Below are 15,637 nucleotides of genomic sequence, written 5' to 3' on the forward strand. Positions count from 1 at the left end.
ATCAATCATATTTATCATAGGGAAAAAAAAATAATAAAATTTCATGAAAAAGTACAAGATATTTTAAACAATTTTTCATTATTTATATTTTTTATTTATCTTTTAAGTTGATTGCTTTGAATGAATTTAAAATAAAAGAAAAATGATTTTTAACTTATTTGCAATAATGAAAAATTGTATTAATGAAAACAAATTAATTTATATTTAATAGAAATCTATAAATTAAAGAAGTTATAAAGATTAAAAATTGTCACGAAGGGCTGGACACACTGATTATTTTTGATCAATCCTTGATCAACTCATTTTTTTTTTTTTTCTTATAATTAAATTATTGTTCCTTATTATCAAAGAAATCTTATATATCACCCGAATCGCATTAATTAATTTTTCACCTTTCTTCCTTCTTATTTTTACCTCAATTTTACAGTAAAATTTTTCTAATTAAAAATTATTATTATTTAAATTAACTGTATATAAATCGAAACATTGTTAGTTGTATTAATTATTACGACAAAAATAAAATTATAATAAAGAAAAAAAAAAAAAATTATATTGACAGTCTAAATGAAAAAAGAATTTCAATTTTCTTATTTTTAAATCAAAAATAAAATTATATACCTAGTTTGAATTTTTAAAACAAAAAAAAAAAACAGTATTTGTTTAAAACAAAGGAAAAAAAAAAAGTTTTAAATTGAAATATTAATAAGAAGAAAAAAAAAATAATATAAATCTGATTATAATTATCTTTTTTTTTTCTTGTTTTTGTTTATTTTTTATTTTTCTTCAAATCATCATGATCATCTACTGATTTTGGGTTCTTCTTTCACCCATAATATTTTCAAGTTTTCGTGAGAAAAATGATGTATTTGAAGCAGTCATATTTTTTTTAATTGGAGATAAACCTTCAGTTGGTGAATCAATATCCATGTCATCAGATAAAAGACGTTTACCAATTGTTTTTCTAGAATCAACAGAGATCATCATTCTGTTGATTGCTTCAAGATCCTTTGCTGGACTACGACTGAAACAATAGCTCAATTGTGGTGCTGGTGATGCTGTTATAGCTTTTGGATCAAGTGTTCTTGTCATAAGACTACTTGTAACACGTCTAACTGGTGTATTTATTGATGGTTTACATTTTGGTAATGGACTAAGTGTTACATTTGGATTAGAACCACGTGAATAAATAGCAAATTCTTTAACTTGTGGTACATATACTGAATTATAAAATTTAATAAGATCACCACGTATTTCATCACCAAATGTTTGTGATGTACCAGCCATATTTGTTGGTGTTGTTGGTACATTATTTGTATTATTAATATCAATAATCATTCTTGTATCATCAGTATTATTATCAGTCTCATTATCATGATGATTTTTTGAATTTTTACTTATTAATACAGATCTATAAATATGTGATTCAGCTTGTGGTTGAAATCTATAACATCTCATTATTTCAGTAAATGTATTTCTTTCAATTTTAGCTAATTTACATACAACATAAACAGCACACATTAATATTTGATCAAGATGACGATCTTTCATTAAATCAGTACGTTCTTGAATTGAAAATTCAAATATTGTCCATATTTTTTTTTTTAAATCAATATCATTAACTGATAATGCACTACAAAGATTTTGCATACGAACTGATCCAAGTATATAAAATTTACGAAAGAATAATGCAACTGATCCAGTTTTTTTTGGTTTTATTGTATCACGATTAGTAATAATTTGTTGTTGTTGTTGATGTTGTTGTTGATCTGGATATGTTAATATATATTTTGATGAACCATCAGTTAATATTTTTTGTGAACATTTATCTTTTAATAAACTTTGTCCACCAATTTTTGATGTATCATTAAATAAACGTTTTTTAGCAATACCAGATGCTGTTACTGGTGATTGAAATCTTTCTGATGCTGATGATAATGGACTTTGTTGTGAATCATGATGTGTTGTACCACGATCTAATGCAATACGACGTAATACTGGTTGTCCAGGTGTATTTGGATCAATAGCATCAAGCATACCTGGTAATGATACTTCCTCACAACTTGGTACACCACCTCTTGTATTTTCAATTGCTTGCCAAAGTGGACTATTTGATTGCCATGCTTGTGATTCAAGTATTTTTTCTTCAACATCATTTAAATGTTTAACAACATCACGTGATAATTGTTCAGCACGTACAATAACTTCAATGACTTTATAAAAATTATATGGTTCAATTTTTAATGCATTTAATATCCATGGAAATGTACGATCTTTATTTTTATATGACCATATTACTATCTCAAGACAACAGCCAAATAAACATTGTAAAAATATTTCATTTGTCAATAAATTTGTAATATCATAATCTGGCTTTATACGTTTTTCATCAGTCAATATTATTTCTAATAATTTATAAAATAATGTTTGTCCAAGCATTAATCTTTTTTTACCAAAATCAATATTTAATGAACCTTCATTATTATCAGAATCATCATCATCAACATCATCATCATTATTACTATTACCTTGTGTATATGATGAACAAAATAATTCACCAATTTCTTTAATTTTTTTTTCAAGTATACTTTGAACATTTGTTGAACAATTTTTATACATTTCAAGTAGAATATCACTTGGTGCTGGTGAACGACCAGCAACAAGTGCATGTAAACGAATAACACTCTGTGTTGCTGTTGCAACTGGTGTTGTACCACCACTTATTGAATTGTCTTTTGAACGTAAATATTTACGTCCAGTTAATGGTGTTGGTGGTGCTAATTCACGCATTTGTTCACGTTTTAATTGAAATTGTTCTTCTAAATCATCTAACATTTTTGTGGGTGATCCAATATTTTCACTTGCATTAGGGCCTAAAATTAATTAAATACAAATAATATATTATCAATTATTTTCAAGGCAATGTGTGGGTGTATGTATATATAAATATAGATCGACATTTGGGTGTGTGAATGTTTGTCAAGGGTGGAAATGAGGGTTAATATTTTTTGTTATATTAAAAAAACTTACCTAAAAATATTCTTTCATCAAAATCACCAACACTCAATACATGTTGTTCATATGTTCTGTTGAGTGCTCTGTTATTACCATCAAAATATAATGCTTCAAGTAAACCAGATAAATTTGTCGGATCACCACGTAATATTTTATCATCAAAAAATTTAATAACAAATGCCCTTAATGAATATTCTTTGATAACTTTAGCTTCAATAATTATTCCTTGATAACGTTCACAAATAATATCTAATATACAAGGTGCAATCTTTGGTGGAGTAAAATTTTCATCATGAAAATCTGATGGTAAACCTACAAGATAGAGAAGAAACAAAAAAAAAAAAAAAACCATTAAAATCAATATGAATTTATTTATTTGCTTGTTTTTCATTTTTCGATTTTCGTTTTTCATTTTTATTTATTAGTAGTAGAAAAAATAATTGAAGAATAAAAAGTAAAAAAACAAATGAAAAATAAAAATAAAAAAAAAAAAAAAAAGCATAAAAAATTTGATAGCATGATGGAATAATTAAAAATTATATTCAAAATAATTTATAATTACCAATGAAATTTGGATTAAGAAGATCTTTACGATTAGCTAAAAAAGCATTGTTGTAAATAAAATCACAACAAACAAGTAAAAGATGATATGAATTAACAAGATCATCTGATATATCTGGAAATGCAGCTTTAACACAAATAAATAATGTCCAACAAAATTCAAATGCTTTTTGTACAGTGCATGGAGCAGCACGATGTCTTCTTGATCTTGATGGTTTGTTATCATCATCATTTACACTTTTAAATATATCATCAAATAATGGTTGAAATTTTTGAAATATAACCATTGAAACAGAAAAATTACGTTCAAGTTTAGCCATTTTACTACAAAATGCTGGTGGTATATTAGCCATATCAGACCATAGCTTACATTTTGTAAAAAATGGTATCAATGATAATTTACATAAATGTAATAAACGTGTTAAAGATACTAAATTTCCTTCAACATTTGAACCTGGTCTTCCAACAGTTGGTGTTGATGATTCACGACATGCAACATAAAGTGCACATCCAAGCCAATGAATCTGATCACCCTAAAATTTTATTAAACATTTTTTTTTTCTTTTAATTAATCATCATGCTATCTCAATTATAATTTAATAAATAATACAAAATTTTATAACAAAGTTATTATTAATATTATATTCATCATGCATAATGCAATTGCATTGTATAACTGCAACATTATTTCATATATGTGTGTGTGTATGTACCAATAAAAAAAAATCATATATACATACAATAAATAATTAACCATAAAATTAAAATTAATAAACAATAAACCCTCTTTATTTATATCAAGCAAATAACAAATTTATTAACCATAATTATTATTTAATATTAAATTGTTATTTAACTTGAATTTATCAATTTTTTTTATTTGTATATATTATTATCAACAAAGGAAATTAGGAATTTTTTTTTTAAATAATAAAACAGTGTAGATATATTAAAAAAAATAAAAATATCCATGTTGAAAAAACGAAAAAAGAAATAAAGGAAAAACCAGCAAGTATATTTTTTAATTTAATTTCTTAAATTAAATTTTAATTATTTAATATTGAAATAAATTAAAAGTATATAAATTTTTTAATTAATGTTTTAATGATATTTTTAAAAAATTTATGTCTTACCTCTAGGGTGTAATTTTGACGAATTGTTGAGTATGATTTCCAAGCTTTTGATGCTGCTTTAGCATCCATATTAAGTTCTTGACACAGATCCAAGTGTCGATTATACGTTGAATCTTCACCATCATCACCTTGACTCATTATTAATTATACCTTATTATCAACAATAATAAACAACAAAAAAAATACAATAACAAATGTTAATTTATAAATGTTATCAATGTACAAGATATTAAACTGGGCAGAGCCATACGATTATTATTTTGCTTTTTTTTTTTTTTTTTTTTGCTTTTTTTATTCTTTTTTTTTATACACAATGTCCACAATGTGTATGTGTATTTATTGACGCTTTGGCGGGAAATCACTAAAATAACGCCATCTTTGCCAACTTGGCGGGAAATTATTTATTTTTATTTATTTTTATTTTTTTTTCATATATTAACTATAATATTTTATAATAAGCTTAACATCAATAATTTTGTATTAATTAATTACTTATTAATATATTATTTTAATTGTATAATTTTATTTTGTTTGATTATTTTTTTTTGGAGGGAAAATTTGTCATTTGCATCATGTGGCTGAGGGCGTGAGGTGTGTATTGGTGTGGGTGTGTGTTGGTGTTGTTGACGCGTCTAAAGTCTAAACCATATGTCATCCACTTGATTTTTTTTTATCTTTTTTTCAACAATAATAATCTATTATCTATTGTTATTCTAATGATTTTTCATATTGTTGAATGTACTGACTATTTAATTATCTAAATAGGTTTTTTTTTGTTTACTCATATTTTTTTTACGCATTGTCATTGTTATTATTATTATTAATTTTTTATTGTTTATTTATTTACACAGAGGGCATCAGCTGCTATTTTTATTGCACGAAAGAACAGTTAAATTAAAGGTAAACAATTTAAATAAATTGATAAAAAAACAAATAAATTAAACCATTATTGTTGTTAAACAATACAATAATAATAATATTATTTAATTTATTTAATTTAAAAACGAGCACTACGTTTGCAATAAATTAAAGATAAAGAAGCATTATACAAAAAACAAAAACGTGAAAAAGATCTTCGTAAACAAAAACTCATTGGTAAACCTTCACCAAATAAATAATTTATAAAAAAAAAGAAAAATATTTAATTGTTTATTTTGAAACTTTATACTTTATATTTTATTTTAATAACAAAACAATAGTAATGAAAATATTCATTTTTTACTATTTTATTTTCCATTGACTGTTAGGTTTACTAATAACAATATTCTAAAGGTAAATATTGAGTTCCAATAAAGTACATTGACAAATAAGTAACCAGTCTTGAATTTTTTTTTAATTCATCAATCGTTAGTGTTTATGTAAATACTTTATACTCGGATAAATAATTTTTTAATTTATCAAATTCTAAATAAGTCGTAAATATTATAATTAAATTAATGATTTTTTTTTTCTTACATAACAGCCTTCATATCTATATAAATAATTTTTATATATTTTCTTAACTTGAAGAATCCTTTATAAAAAAGGACAAGACACTTTCAGTTAACTTCACGTGGCAACATTTATTCGTGATTCTATTGGCTGACGCTGTCGACACATCCATTTTCATTAGTGCTCACACACACATACACGTTATACGTTCGATATATTCAATAAATCGATATATTTAAAATAGTGGCTAAGTTAATTTAATATGCAATTAAATAGTTATAAACACTATTGAGTACACTGTAAACAGAATAATAGAAAAATACCTTGCCTCATATTCACAGATGCAATAATGTCAAGTATATTTTATTTATTTATAAAATATTTTCAATAAAAGTGCCACTGGAGTATGTTATTAAAACATTAACCAGATGCAACAATTAAATCAATGTCAAGTGTCATTGTATTCGGTGTTAACATGTTGTTCCAACTATTAATACATCAACAACAGCATGTGCAACATTAAAATGGTCAAAACTTAATTGCAAATATTATCAAATCAAATACATTTGATAAATAATTTAGTGAACTTAAAGCAACGTTTGGTATACCTATGAGAAAGTAATGAATATTTACACACATACGGAGCCAAAATAATGGTCAAATTGTATTAATTGATTCGATAATCATTGAATAACACCATTAGCACCAATACAATTTGGAACAAAAAAAACTTGAATCCACATGTTAGTTTTTTTCAAAAAAGGAATAATAGACAGTCAAAGTTGAGTGCCCGAAAAGCACGATCTACACGTCATTTTTTGATTTTTCTTCGCATGTTGATCAACATTACAAGTATTGAAATTATCTATTGAAATAGAACTTTATAGATATTAATGATTTAAGCGAGGGGCTATTCACGGCCAGATTTAGTGACACCATGACTACATAATGTAGTCAAAAAAGACAAATACTACACCTACTACACCTTATAATAACTACAATAACTACACCTTGACTACAACAACAAAATATGATGACTACAATACTACAATGACTACACCATTTACTACAATAACTACACTGTTCACTACATTTTTTGAGTTTTTATTATTATTATTGATATTTTTATTAATATTTTTGATAATATTATTAACACTATCATATGATACACAATATTGTTTAATAATAATGATAATTATTATCATTAATATTATTATTATAATATAATGGAATTATTTATGAGGGATTATGATATAATGGAATTTAATTTATTTGAATGTATTTATTTTCTTTATCGATACATTTAATAAACTTTCAATAATATTAAATAATATTTAATATTAATTAAATTAAATTAGTATATTCATGTAAATATTATTCTATATATTTATATAGATATATAAATATACGTAAAGAATATTCTACTATCGTGTAATTATCAAGAAAATATATATTTTTTTTTTAAATTTTCATTGAAAATATTGTTTTATTTCTAGAACTGTAATCTCACTTTTTTTTTTTTATTTTTCTTTTATTTTTTCTTTATTACCCAAGTGAAAAAAATATATTTATTGGAAATATAAAACAAATTTAATTTATATTTAAAATACATGTGAATTAAATTTAATTAATGTTTTAAAAAATATAAATTAAATTTAATTTACATGTAATTTACATTTAATTCATATGTAATCTATATCTATACAAAAAGTAAATGTATTTTATATTTTTTCAAAACATAAAATAATTTTACTTTAATAAATTTTTTTTTCGACATTGCAAAAATTTGATGTACCAAATTTAATTTATATTTTTCAAAAATATTAAATAAATTTACTTTTTATATAAAAATAGAATAAATATAAATTAAATATAAAATAAATATAAATTAAATTTAATTTATATTTTTTAAAACATTAATTAAATTTAATTCACATATATTTTAAATATAAATTAAATTTATTTTATATTTCCAATAAATATATTTTTTTCACTTGAGTATTATTTTTCTGGTGTAACTACGAATAACTACATAAAATAACTACAAAAGTTGTAGTCAAAAAATTACAATGACTACATAACTACACCTACTACCAAATATACACCATGACTACATTCAGAGTGACACCATGACTACACTAATGAATAGCCCCCTGGATTTAAGTGAAAGATAAAATACTGTCACTCATTTAGAATTAAAATTAATGAAATTGATATAAAATATTTGCACTGAATATCGGAATATTCATCATATTTCTTTTTGTTTTTATATATATGTACAGTTAAATGAAAAAGGCCATTGATACAATAACAAACTGAAAGTATGTAAATGCATATCAAATTAGTGTATGTATATAAAAAAACATATGAAAAAACGTAATTATTCCCAAGCAAATGACATCAACCTTTCAAGTTAAATAAAAACGACCGCGCAAGCGGGCGCTCAGTCTCGTTCATAAAATAAGAAAATAATATACTTATTAGGTGTGTTAGCCAGTTTGAAAATGTATTAAATGCTGATTCTTTTCTATAGTATTCTTCAGTTGCCGAAATGTTTTTCTGGTCATCGGTATAAACTCTGTAATATAATAATATTATTATTAGCAATGTATATTTTTTTTATTAACAGTAGTTAATTAGAGATATAAAAAAATTGATTCAATATTATGAATTAACTTACACATTGGAATCTTCTTTTGCTTGTACGTACAATTTACCATCATCATCAAATGATAGATGTAATTCATGAGTTTTATTTGATGTTGTTTCTTCAAGATCGTAAATTTTAAGAACACTGTAAAATAATAATAAGAATTAACATTCATAATAGATAATTTTTTTTTACTTAATAATAAAGCTTAATGATTTTAATCAATAATCAACTTACATTTTCTGATCTTCTGTCATCTCAATCATGTGTGATGGCACATTGACTTTCCAATCTTTTTTATCTATAACAATAAAAATAATAATAATTAGTATATAAATAAATTAAATAAATATATTTTTAAATATAAAATATACAATACTTGATGTTATTTTTATTTTTTTTTTTTTTTCGATAATTTATATTTAAAATTAATTCGTCAAAATAATAAATACTCAAACATAACTTCAATACACGTGTTGTGTTTTGAGACAAAATATTTATAAAAATAAAACATTTAATTAATAAATTAAAATATGAAATAAAAATATTGATTACCTCCAGTATGTAATTGTCTCATTTGACATTGATAATTGGAAAGTTGATGTAATTTAGATGGTGCAATAACTGAACTGCAACGATTGACCATAGAAGGACGTCCCCACATGGCTGGAATGCATTTTGATGCATTTATTGTTATTTGTTTAATTTGATTCATATTATTTTTTATTAATATTAACTTTTTCAAACAATATATTGAATAAATCAAATATAAAATACAATATATTAAATAAATTAAACTGCGATAACCAGTATGTATAAACGATAGGTGTGTTCTGACTTGGGAGTTCTGGACTTCTGTTGTGGTGGTCCACACTGTTCAGGTGTGTTCAATGTTGGACTGGTTGGACATGTGCATTGTACCACGTGGTTCGATGGCCCACTCTAGTTATTGGTGTCGGTGTGTGTATGCGTCTAAACTCTAAACCATCATCCACTTGAGATTTTTTAAAATCTTTTTTCCAACAACAATAATCTATTATTTATTATTATTCTAATGATTATTTATATTGTTGAATGAATAGGTTTTTTTTGTGTGTTATTTTTTTACGCATTATTATTGTTGTTATTGTTTTTATTATTTATTTTAGGTATAGGTATATTGTTCATTTATTTACACAGAGGGCATCAGCTGCTATTTTTAATTGTTAATAACAGTTAATAAATTTTTGTTATTATTTATTAATAATAATTAATTAAAACTTAGATTTATATATCTTTTATTGATTAATATTTTTAAACGAAGTTTTTTTAATTTATTTAATTAAAAATTAAAGTGTGCCAATTTTTTTTTTCAGTTGGTTAAACTGCAATACACATACACGCACTCACACACGTGTGTTTAGATGATAAAAAAAACAACAACAAATGAAAAATCTAATAAACAATAATTAATTCTTAACAAAAAAAATGGCAAGCAGCAAAAATTTATTTTCATATAGTATTAGAAGATTTATATTTACCAGTTGCGTTAATAACAAGTCAAATGCATCTGCAATTAGGCAATGTAAATTTATGGGTAAAATAATGCATGGTAACACATCAAAAAAGTAAGTTGATATACCAAGTAAATAATGTTATTGTTTAGTAAAAAATTAGAAACAATAATTTTATGATATTTTAGAAAATGGCATGCAGGAAAAATAAATTTACCCAACAAGCCATTCAATCCAGTGGCAGGAAAAGTTATAAATCCTCAGGTTAAAAGACGTATGGTTGTGCTGAATAAAATATTTATGGAAGCAATAACAGGAATAATGGCAACTGGTGAAATGTCCAGAGACATTGTTGGTCGTGGTGTTGAAATATCAAGTGTACAAATATCAAATGATTTTTCATTTCTTCGTGTATATTGGTTTACAACTGAAAAAGATTCTCATCAACAAGTATTACTATCAAAATTATTAGATAAATGTGCAAATAGATTAAGACATGAAGTTATGCAAATGAGAGTTGTTGGTATTGTACCACCAATATTATTTGTCAAAGATAAAAAACAAGGTTTATCATTTGAATTGGATAAATTAATGTTAACTGCTGATTATGGTGATGATTATGTTCCAACAATAACACCAAAATCAATTAAACCAGAATTGACATTGTTTTCAAAATTACCAGCTGATGTACGTGAAAAAGTTATTGAAATTAATAAACAAGAATTTAATCTTGATGAAGATGATGTTATTGATGATGCTGAACAAGAAGAATTACAAGATATATTTAATGTTGATTTACCACCAATGAGACATGATGCTCTTGGGCTTGATCATTATTTTATCATGTCTAGAGTATGAGATTAATTATCCTTTTAATATTTTTGTAATTTCTTGACTTGTAAATAATTTAATTAATTTTTTACAGATTAAACAATCATTGAACAAAGCTCAGACAGCTAAAAATCGTAAACTTAATGTTGATGAAATTGTTGAAGAACGACGATCATTTGATCCATCAACAATAAAACCACTTAGAACTGAAGAAGAAGCACAAGCATTTTCAGACTTTTTATTAAAAAGAAAAATTGAAGAAAAACGTAGAGAAAAATATGAACTTGCTAGTTTAAATACTCAAATTATTGATGAAAATTCTGAAGATCGTGATGATGAAAATCAATATGATGATGATTATGATTCTGAAGATGATGATCAAGATAATTTTGATGACATTGATCTATAAGAATTTTAGCAATCATGTAAATAAATTTTTACAATTAAAAAATACAAGTTTTTTTTTTTGTTTTATTATAATAATAAATTGTTAAATAAATCTGTTATATTATTAATAATTTTTTTTTTTTTTTCTTTATGCAATTGACTATTAATTTACAATACAAATAGTACATAAAAATTCAAAAATCTATTTGTAAGTACATTAAATTTTTCAAATTAATTTGATTCAATTATTTACTGATGTTTTTTTTATTCTTCAGAATCAGGTACTTGATTATTTTTATTCATTAATTAATTTATAATTGCCAAAAAAACCCCTTGTTATTTATTCAAAAAAATAATTTAAAAAAAAGCAACAACAAAATATATATTTAATTACCTAGATAGACTAATTATTTTTTAACTTTTTTTGTGTAAAACTGGACATGTTTTTTGATCATCATGATTATTACTTTCTTTATTATTATTTCTTTGATTATCATCATCTTCATCTTCTGATTTTGAATCAATTGGTAACCATTGTTTTTTAATTTGAATTGTTTTTGGTGTTTGTGGTGAATGTTTTGATGTTAATTTATCAATTTTATCACTCAATGAACAAGCTTCTAAAACGTATTTATTAAATATATCAGTTTTGTCAGCATAAACATGATGACCAGCTCCTGATATTATCTGTAAACCCAAAATAATATCCATGATAATTATAATTTACAATTAAATATTTACAATTATTATTAACCTGAACATTGACGTATGAATTTGATCGTAGTTTTTTGATAGTATCACCAGCTGAATTTGCAACCCATGAACGACTACCATAAAGAATTGTTATTGGAATATCTTCTTTCATCTTGTCAATTCTTTTTATTATTGGATTTTTAGCCCAACCAAAACCATGCATCATTGCATGAAAGGCACTCTCACCACTGTTCAACAATAAAATCATTAATCTACATAATTTAAATGAATGAAAAAAAAAAGCAATAACATATACATACGATGGTACTTGACTATTGCACTGATGAATATATTGGAATATATAATTTGAATCTTCTTTTAAAAGACATGTATATTTTTTAACAATATCTGGTCTAAATGTTTCAATGACTTTTTGTCCTAAAAATATAAAATAATATATATTTATTAAATGAATTAATGAATGAATTAAATTAATTATCAATTTACCAAATGGTCCAGCAAGACGAACAGCCCAAAGTGGATTAAGTGGTTGTACAACAAATGCAATAGCTTTTACCCAAAATGGTAAATTATATTTAGCACTAGCATCACTTGGTTTTTCAGGAAATCCCCATGGATCAGCAAGTACCAAATGTTTAACTCTATCTGGATAATTAATAGCATATGAAGCAGCAAGAAAACCACCCATTGAATGTCCTAATAATACAAATTTATCAAGTTGCATTTCTCTTCTCCATTCTTCAACTGATTTAACAAGTTGACTTTCAGCTTCTTCAGCATTACTACTAAATTTTGGTCTACTACTTCTACCAAAACCAAGTAAATCAATTGCATATACTGGTCTTTCAGCTGATAAACTATCTAAATTTAAACACCATAATGCAACACCAGCACCAAGACCATGTAACATGACAATTGGAGTTTTTTGAGAATCTTCATTTAATGATATTGTCCATATTTTATCAGAAGTTCCAACACAAGATCCAACGTCTACATACCAGCCACGATATACACTTTTTAAACCTAAATAAAAATTATTATTTTTATTATTTTTTTTTAATAATCAAAGAGTTCAATTTTAATCTAAACAATTTTTTATTATATTTTTTTTTTTTTTTTCTGTAGACCTCGACAATGTCCCCCTTATCAAATGATATTTTTTTATTTTGTTTTGTTTACATTATTTATTATCTTTTGTATTATACTTCGACTTGATATATATATTTTTTTTTTTTGTTCATTTAAGAACAAAGAAAAATATTTATATTAATTGCTGTTATTATTATTTTTAAATACATACTGGAAAGTATTTTTTTTTCAGCTGCTCTTAACATTGTCTCGGATGATCCAGACCAGCTAAACCAACTCCAAATCCAACTGTAAATAAATAATTTTATTATTTATTTTAATTAAGTTTATTAAATATATTTTCAACTATTATTTTAATCAAGATTTAAATTATGTCAAGCAAATATAGAATAGAATTATATAAATAAATAAATAAATATCTGCTTTTAGAAATAAAAATAAAAAAAATGTCACATCAAGTACAACCTTGATGATGCTTTTAGAATTTTAATAATTTAACATGATTGTTGCAATAATTCATTTTGATAAATTTTGTTGATGTACCATGTACGTGGCAGTTGTTGAATAAATTAATAATAAAAATATAAATAATTATAGGTTACCTAAATATCATAATTAATAATTATCATGAAAATTAAATTTAAAAAAAAAATGGACTTTGTCTATTATCATTGATTTTCATTGTATAAATTGATAAATAATGCGCAATTTTTTATTAATCTGCAAAGTCATTTGATGATTCATAAATGATATAAAATATAACCAAATAAATTTTCATGTTAAATAAATAAAAAACAATTGTTTATATATTTATTTATAAATTTAAAAAAAAAATTAATTTACCTTCTTGAATTAGCAAGAACCAGTTGTTCATTGTCAGCCATTAGTTTTACAAATAAATAAATAAAATGACAAGAAAACTTTTTTTATTTACAAATTATAATATGCTCTTCTGTTTGATAAACACACCAATTAACAAAATAATTATTAATTTATTAAAAATACTTGTTATTAAAATAATAAAAATTTAAATATCATGCACTTGTGAGTTAACAACAACACTTAATTGTAAATATATTTTGTATGATTAATAATTAATGCAGTGGAGTGTTGGTTGTTGCGTATTTAAAAACAGTGTGTTATCTATTTTCTAAGAATTATATATAATTGTGTATGTACATTGTTAAATATATAGATATATCTATGACACACGTTGACACATTACATATTGAATATTGTGAGAAACCAGAAGAATCAACTGGCTCATGTATGCAACCAAAAAAAATGACTGGGAATTTTTTAATGGAAGGGAGAATCATCAGCTGCATCAGCTGATCCAAGTGCTATATATTTTTATACCTATATAGCCACTTGATATTTAAATAATGCTAATGGCAAATTTTTAATTTGAAAATATCATTTGACAATATGATTTTTTATTTTCATCATTAATCATTAAATAACAAAAATATATTTTAAATTAATTTTTTAAAGCTTTTTTTAATTATTTTATTTTATTATTTATTATGTTTATAATATTTTTTTTTATTATTATTTAAATTAATCTTTGAAAAAAATTTATTATTGTAGTATTATTTTTTTTTTATTTATTTTTGTTGGTTTTTTTTTTTTTTTAAATTGATTTATTATCAAGATTTTATTTGTTTTATTTATTTATTTAGTTTTTATTTTTTATGGATAGAAATAAAATTAGAATGACTCATTTATTTTCATAGTAAAATATTTCTTAAAAATTTAAAAAAAATGAAAAATTATTTTAAATATATTTTTGATTTTTAAAATAACAATATATTTTTTTTTTTTTACTGTAAAATAAATGCTAAACAGACTTGACAATGAGACCCAATCTGTACATCCTCATTGCTCTTGTATATTTTTATTTTTTTTTTATTCTTTATGTCTGTAACTTTATTCACAATGATCATGTCTCGAGACAATTTTAAATTGATTTGCAAATTCCTTCTTAAATTATCTCCACATGAATTTTCATTGAATATTTAAATTTACAATCTAAATCCTCGTGAAAATAATTTTTTAAATTTACTCCGTTTTTCTCCAAGATTTTTTGTCGAATTGATCTACTTTTTTTCTTTGATTTAAATCAACATATCAAGTTGAAGAATTTTCCTCTTATAAGAGACAATACCCGAGACAATTCAATTAAATAAAAAATAATCAAAAAATATATATCATAAATGCAGGGATTTTTTTTAAAAAATAGATAATAAAATTATTTTTTCTTTAAGAACAATATGCCCATGTGTGTTGCTAATTTGCCGGGTGGCTGAAATATATACACACTGTTCCCAAGTGAC

General features: G+C 23.5%; 4 protein-coding genes across 5 annotated transcripts; 1 reads left to right on the top strand and 3 right to left on the bottom strand.

Moving 5' to 3' along the window:
- Positions 1–346: 346 nt before the first annotated feature.
- On the bottom strand, positions 347–5,073 carry LOC122849944 (retinoblastoma-like protein 1). Its single transcript, XM_044148879.1, has 4 exons — positions 4,707–5,073; positions 3,575–4,106; positions 3,028–3,324; positions 347–2,870 (listed from the first exon to the last, which is right to left on the bottom strand). Exons 1-4 carry the CDS (start codon positions 4,842–4,844, stop codon positions 802–804), a joined length of 3,036 nt encoding a protein of 1,011 aa, XP_044004814.1. The 5' UTR covers positions 4,845–5,073; the 3' UTR covers positions 347–801.
- A 987-nt stretch (positions 5,074–6,060) lies between these two features.
- Positions 6,061–9,490, bottom strand: LOC122850670. Its single transcript, XM_044149802.1, has 5 exons — positions 9,343–9,490; positions 9,025–9,088; positions 8,818–8,931; positions 8,615–8,715; positions 6,061–6,110 (listed from the first exon to the last, which is right to left on the bottom strand). Exons 1-5 carry the CDS (start codon positions 9,449–9,451, stop codon positions 6,061–6,063), a joined length of 438 nt encoding a protein of 145 aa, XP_044005737.1. The 5' UTR covers positions 9,452–9,490.
- A 722-nt stretch (positions 9,491–10,212) lies between these two features.
- Positions 10,213–11,832, top strand: LOC122849946 (putative ribosome-binding factor A, mitochondrial). Its single transcript, XM_044148883.1, has 3 exons — positions 10,213–10,394; positions 10,469–11,132; positions 11,206–11,832. Exons 1-3 carry the CDS (start codon positions 10,255–10,257, stop codon positions 11,518–11,520), a joined length of 1,119 nt encoding a protein of 372 aa, XP_044004818.1. The 5' UTR covers positions 10,213–10,254; the 3' UTR covers positions 11,521–11,832.
- On the bottom strand, positions 11,546–14,587 carry LOC122849945 ((Lyso)-N-acylphosphatidylethanolamine lipase). 2 transcript variants are annotated; one of them, XM_044148880.1, is made up of 6 exons: positions 14,145–14,587; positions 13,513–13,589; positions 12,699–13,235; positions 12,512–12,629; positions 12,253–12,439; positions 11,546–12,185 (listed from the first exon to the last, which is right to left on the bottom strand). In XM_044148880.1, exons 1-6 carry the CDS (start codon positions 14,183–14,185, stop codon positions 11,913–11,915), a joined length of 1,233 nt encoding a protein of 410 aa, XP_044004815.1. In that variant the 5' UTR covers positions 14,186–14,587; the 3' UTR covers positions 11,546–11,912. The 2 variants fall into 2 exon arrangements, with proteins under 2 accessions (XP_044004815.1, XP_044004817.1); XM_044148882.1 differs by having other exon boundaries at positions 11,913–12,185; positions 14,481–14,551.
- Between the last annotated feature and the right edge of the window lie 1,050 nt (positions 14,588–15,637).

Source organism: Aphidius gifuensis, linkage group LG2 (genome assembly GCF_014905175.1).
Source record: "Aphidius gifuensis isolate YNYX2018 linkage group LG2, ASM1490517v1, whole genome shotgun sequence".
Lineage (NCBI taxonomy): Eukaryota > Metazoa > Arthropoda > Insecta > Hymenoptera > Braconidae > Aphidius > Aphidius gifuensis.